Genomic DNA, 6,277 nt, shown 5'->3' on the forward strand with positions numbered 1-6,277 from the left:
CCTTATCTTCTAATGAGAAATTACACTAGTTTAAAGCATCTTATTTTAGAAGAAAACCTTCAGCTGCACTGACTAGTAGATCACTTTATTGTCCCAATGGGGCATTTTGGTTTGCAGCACAGACAAACAAAGAGTCCCTCCATCAGACTTAACATGAGAACATACATCACACACAACACTACACACACTTGGGTATGACCAGGGCCGGCTGGATACCTGGCTCATTTCTACTGATTTAAGGCTTTTATGGCCAGAAAAACACAATTATAATTAAATTCATAATCAGCAAAAGTCTGCATATTTGAGAGGGGGGCCGCATTTCTTCAAATACGCTTCACTTTCGCAGCATTAGTTGCCAATTTCTGCTCAAAATACCATAGGCAGGCTGGGGGAACGCATATTAATGTTAAGAACCTCAAAGTAAAATTTTCGTGACATGGGACCTTTAAAAAAGTACATTCTTTGCTGTGTCTTAGTGTGCAAAAGATCAGTCCACGAGTTCTGTTTGAGCTTGTTGTCCAGTACCATGCCAAGGTATTTGCAGTTTGATGTGAAGGGGATGACATTTTATTTCCCTCAAAGTGATTTGACTCTTAACCTTGTAGTCACTAGCCAACAGTATGAACCCACAGGGACCAAAAGCATTCCCATGTGATTCTGTGTTGACTCACACATGTAACATTTTGAATCGTCATGACGTGTTAAGAACATTTGAAAGAAAGTTTGCTGTTAAATGTAGTATTATAAGAAAAAAGACAGCAAGGCAAGACAAGGAACAAACAGTTTTATTGGACATTTACAATAATGTTCGGGGAAAAAGTTAATCCTGTTACGGTTTAAAATGATACAACTTGAGCTTTTAGTGTCCATAGTCTTATTAAGCTTTGCATAATGATACAAGTGAAAACTCCTACCATTCAAAAAGTCTTGTTCTTCAGTCACACTTTTAAAAATAACATATTTACAAAGATGAAAGATGTATGAGAGGGGGAGGGGGTCACCTACACAATTGCCTCTATAATGAGACAAGCCTGCTCAACTCATGGAATTTAAAAAATGGTAAAGTGCACAGATCAGGAGGTGAACTGTGCTCCTCAGCGTCTGCTACGACGGGAGGGGGACGTTGACCTGAAAGAGAGACGCGGACATGACATTAATACTGCACCAATCACACGTACCCACGCAGACTACAAACATACAAACATGCACAAATCCCCCTCCCCCCACCATACATACTGTACTCCCAGAGTAATAAACTGTTCATTATCTCCATAAAAACTAATGTTCTGCAGCCCCCCCACCCCTTGTGCTACCAAAATGGACTCTACTAGGACACCAGGGGATTGGTGAGACTTCATTTGACTGGTTAGAAATTCAGAAATGGCATTTTGCATTTGATGGATAGGACATGAATCATTACAACCCTTTGTTGCATCAGACTGGACTTTACACCGTTACATCTGACAGTACATTATCTTAACATACAATAAACAATTTGCCTTTTTAAAACTATTGCAAATACGTTGATTAAAAAAGGACTCCAGAGAAATCACAATGAGACACACAATGAAAAACATACAGTAGGAAAAAAAGAGAAAAAACGAATACTACCTTGATCGCGACTTAGACTTGTGTTTGCGGCTTGCCTTCTTACCAGACTTGTGAGATTTTTCCGTCGATCTTGAGCGACTACGTTTGGATTTTTTAGATTTCTTTTCCTTGCTAACTTCTGGGCTAGGGGATCTACTCGAGTCCGAATCGGAGCGCTTCTTGCTAGCTTTGGCGGAGCCCTTCTTGCTGGCTTTGCTATCCTGCCGGGAGTGCTTGTCACTCTGGGAGTCCGTGCACGAGTCACTCTCTCTCCTTTTCTTCGATTTGCCATTCTCCTCTGCAACTACAGAGCTTCCTTTTTCTTTTTCCTTCTCTTTTGCCTTTGGCTTGTCCTTCTTTTTATCTGACTCTCTCTCCCTATCCTTATCCTTCTTTTTCTTGTCTTTCTCATGGCTGTGACTCCTTTCCCTTCTTCTCTCTCTGTCTTTGCTGGAAGCCTTCAGCTTGTTTTTGCTGCTACGACTATTACTGCCGTCTCTGCCATCCCGGCTCCTTCTCCTCTCCTTATCCCTTTCTTTCTCCTTTTCTCTCTCTCTGCTGCGACTGCGGCTGTCTCTGTCTCTGGCCCTGGCTCTGGCCCGGTCTCGCTCTCTGGATCGGGATCTACTCCTGCGGCCCCTGCGCTCCCTGGAATCACTGCGATCTTTCCTGTGGCGGCCTGACCTCTCAGCGCTGCTCCGCCTCCTGTCCCTGCCCTTCTCGCTGCGATGCCTGTGGGAGCTGCGGCTGCGGCTGCGCCTGCGGGCCTTGTGGGAGGACGAGCGGCTACGCCTCCTCTTTCTCCGGGGCGAGGAGGATCGCGAGGAACTGCGGGACGATGCAGAGGAAGAAGAAGACGAGGAGGAGGAAGAAGAACGACGGCTGCTGTGGCTGGAGGTGGAGCGGGAGCTGCTGCTGTGCCCGTTGGCCGGGGAATTGCTGCTGCCTCGCCCGGAGCGCTCCTTCCCTCTGCCCGAGTGCTTGCTCTCGCTACCCTCCTTCTCACTACGGGACCTACGCCTCTCTACCAAGGGCTCCGCCTCCCTCTCATTTACTTCCTGTTTGTGTGGATTCTCTGGCTGGCCCTCATCATAATCCCCCTTTTCTCTGATCAATCTCTCCTTCACCATCTCTTCTGTAGAAACAAACAACAAAAGACTCGTTAAAAAACAAGGAAACAACAGGAGCTGTAATTAGAGCTGTTCCGATGCCAATACCAGTATCAGAAATTCCTCGGATACTGCCTAAATTGCTGGCATCGGCGAAACAATGCACCAATCCGATACAGCGTAATTTAGCCCGAAGACAAAAAAACTATTAAGTCCTTTATTTATGTCCTTTTTTCACTATGACTGACGTTCAAACTAGTCAATAAAAGAAAGTTCTATGGGATTCCGTCTCTGCATGAATTTGTTCATGTTTTACAAAGGGTTTAACCTGAGCCAGTCCAAACAACAACACTAGCAATAATATCACATCCATACAGAGATAGCAACACATGGTACACCTGCTAAAAATCATATGTCTGTGTATTAAACGCACTGGTATCGGACCGGTACGGGAGCCTAGGTATCAAACTCCGTGTAGGGAAGGCAAAATATCAGTACATCTGTAGCGATGTTAAAAATGAGGTCATGTCTACAAAAACTTCCATCATTTAACTCCTGGTCACTGAGTATTTGTACAGATTAAATATATATTCCAGACAAGTATCAACATCTTCCGTTGTTGTTGGATTACTATTCCTACTTTAATGGAAACAGAAAAGGCTGAATAATTTGCCAGAGTAAAAGTTGTAAAATATGCAAAAAGTTGGGTGGAAAAGTTCTTCCATCATGTTGGTTCAGTGTTGTATCACACCGTTCAACCATCTTGGGATTTGAGTCAAGCAACGTAGCATGGTCCTCGTCTAACCTCGCAAAGACACAAACATGTCTTACCCCGTGCAAGCAGAGCCTCCTGCGCTTGTTTGTCTTGCAGCTGCTGCGTCTCCCGCTCTTTGCGGCGGAAGGCGTCCTGCTTCTCTCGGATGCGGTGGCGCAACTCCTCGTCATCGGTGTCGGAGGACTCGGATCCTCGCACGCTGCGCTCATCCTCGTCCTCGCTCTCATCTGAACCATAGTCCCCAAGCCCACCTGCCACAACAGAACCCCCGGGTTGTTGAGTGTTGGCAAGGACAAAGATATATTCTCACAATCAGGTTTCACTTTTGAAAGCCTCCAATCCTAACCCAAAGTCCCAGCGAAAGGCACTTAATCCTGTATACCTTAATATTTCACACTGATAACCCCTTTAAAAAAAACTAACTACTATATATAATCCCTCAAAGAAAAACAAGACATTCTTTTGTATTCAAGAGCATGCTTTTATCATACAAAGCCATCATTGGGATTCCCCTAAAATTGGAACGTGTATTTGGGTGTATAGGCTTGTACTAACAGCTTTTCCCGTGTTCCTACTGCCATTTATTTAAAATGAAGTCATTTCCTTCCCTCCCCCCCAGTGACAGAAAAAGGGATACTCACTGAGACCAGTCAGAGAAGCCAGTGCACTTGACTGTGCCAGCTGTTTTGCAGGAGCTTTGATTCACATCAACAACAGGAACAACATGTTAAAACACATTTTCTCAAAGGCGAGAGAGTCGCTAGAGAAGGGGGGGTCACAGGTAAAGCACTATTCACAAGAGCTGCCATTGGCAACAAGAGAAAAGAAATAACAAAACAAAACAAAAAAAAATGGAGAAAAGAGAGAGGGTTAAACAAAATTCTGCCACACAATCCAAGTCAAACGGGAGGGAAAGAACCAATCTGTACTAATGCACAGTCACTTCAATGGAGGAAGTCACTTGTTATCTACATGTGGAAGCTGGTCAGATTCAATGCTGAGACTTGATTCACTCATATGGTAATGTCTTTCAGCAGGACCTTCAGTGCCTTGTACCAGAAGACCACGTTTTCAAATACTGTTTGAAAAGCACAGCTCTGCTCCCTCTCCTCCTGACGCATTAGCAGAGAATGGTTGAATATATGCATATCACATAGACTCCCATGTTTGCCGCTCAATCACCCTAGCTTACGGGGCATCATTGAGTTTCATTTACAGAGATTATTATGCACACATAAGAGATTCTCTTCAGATTTAAACACAATGTCTTGGTGACAAGCATAGATGATGTGAGAACTGGAAAAAACAAGAGCAGACCTCGAGTGGCTCTCCGGTGCGTCTCTTTGGCCACATGCATGATCTCTTCATTGGTGACCTCGAGAAGGATCTCAGTCAGTAGTGTTTTTGTGATGATCATCTAAAGACAAGGGGGGAGGGGGAGACATATGAATTCCATTATTCATATTATAACCATCTTCGTCTACGTGCAGAAACAATCTGAAGGGTCAAACTGACCAGCTGGAACTCCTTTTCCTCCTCTGTCATTTCAGGTTCACTGTCCTCTGCAGGAGGCGACGGGCTCCGGCCAGAAAATTCTTTCTTGATGGAGGCCTTTTCTTCGTTGTCGTCATTCTCCTCATCATCACTGTCCTGATGCATATAGGACCATATTTATGTTTATTCAACAAGCGCCAAAGTGTGCATCCTCTGAAAGCAATCCATGCTACAGTCCTGATTAAAGTATCAGAGAAGGAACGGTTCATACCCCCGGGTGTCCTTTCATCTCACACACACACACACACACACACACACACACACACACACACACACACACACACACACACACACACAGTAACAATTACTGTCAAGAACAGAAACGGAGTTGCTTACAAATTTACTCTTGCGTGGCATACGTGGCCCATCACCTCCCTCGTCGGCCTCGTGCTCTTTACCATCGTCTTTTGCCATTTTTGCGCGCTCCTTCTCCATTCGTTCGCGCTCCAGCTTCTTCTGCTTCTCTCTGTCCATCTTTTCGAGCCCCTCCCGGATCCATGCAGGTAGTGTGCGCCTTTTTACCGCATCTGAAGGTGAAACACCAGGTCAAAGTGAGTAATCCAAATTCTGCCCTGTTGTTACAACTGCATGAACCGCTTTTGTAATCTACTGTGAGAATATTTCCTGTCGAGTGACATACTGCTCTAATGTTATAACAGTAAGACAAGGCAGCTTTATTTGTAAAGCACATTTCAGCAAGAAGGCAATTCAAAGTGCTTTAAATAAAAATTAAAACAAAAAAAAAACACAAGAATAAAAAATTACATTGCAGTATAAGAAATTAAACGTTAAATAAATAAACAACCATAATGGAAAAAAAATCTAAACAGAACAAAAAAAACAACTTCTAACAGCAACGTACATCTAGTCTGGCATGAATAGGAGCAAGTCAATTTTCATACTTTGTCATAAGATTAGGAGCATTATTTTATAGTGCAAAAAATTACAGAATAGTCACCCGCTGGGAGGTGAACAAACACTCACCTAGCAGCGCGGGGGCCTCCTGTTTGACTGGGAGCTGGATAGGGGATCTGGGCCGCTCTCTGAAGCCGGGTGGTCTGGCATCTCGTCTGTTCTGAGGAGGACCCTGCCAGTATGGGGCGTGGAAGCTGGCGGGCGTGGGGCCGAAGGATGAGGCAGCTCCATGCTGTGGAGAGACAGCACAAAATGATAATTGAAAAGGGAGTTCAAAGTACAGAAGGTCCTAGCAGACATTCATCACTCCTGACTGGCCTGGAATGTCCGTTCG

The 6,277-nt window shown here is 44.4% G+C and overlaps 1 protein-coding gene and 1 long non-coding RNA gene across 4 annotated transcripts in view; one reads left to right on the top strand and one right to left on the bottom strand.

Annotated features, from left to right (window-relative positions):
• LOC116691634 (uncharacterized) overlaps positions 1-6,277 on the top strand; it is a 116,983-nt gene that overhangs the window by 81,665 nt on the left and 29,041 nt on the right. The gene's annotated exons all lie outside the window — the stretch shown is intronic.
• pnisr (PNN-interacting serine/arginine-rich protein) overlaps positions 770-6,277 on the bottom strand; it is a 7,751-nt gene continuing 2,243 nt past the window's right edge. The window contains exons 5-12 of one of the 3 annotated variants that reach the window (XM_032519399.1): positions 6,013-6,175; positions 5,365-5,555; positions 4,990-5,124; positions 4,792-4,891; positions 4,116-4,169; positions 3,531-3,725; positions 1,612-2,725; positions 770-1,128 (exon numbers count right to left, since the gene is read on the bottom strand). In XM_032519399.1, the coding sequence (XP_032375290.1) occupies positions 1,095-1,128; positions 1,612-2,725; positions 3,531-3,725; positions 4,116-4,169; positions 4,792-4,891; positions 4,990-5,124; positions 5,365-5,555; positions 6,013-6,175 (1,986 nt within the window). In that variant the 3' untranslated portion in view covers positions 770-1,094. Of the gene's footprint in view, positions 1,129-1,611; positions 2,726-3,530; positions 3,726-4,115; positions 4,712-4,759; positions 4,892-4,989; positions 5,125-5,364; positions 5,556-6,012; positions 6,176-6,277 lie in introns of those variants that run through there. The other 2 variants (XM_032519400.1, XM_032519401.1) reach the window with 2 other exon arrangements.

The sequence above is a fragment of the Etheostoma spectabile genome, chromosome 6 (genome assembly GCF_008692095.1).
Source record: "Etheostoma spectabile isolate EspeVRDwgs_2016 chromosome 6, UIUC_Espe_1.0, whole genome shotgun sequence".
NCBI lineage: Eukaryota > Metazoa > Chordata > Actinopteri > Perciformes > Percidae > Etheostoma > Etheostoma spectabile.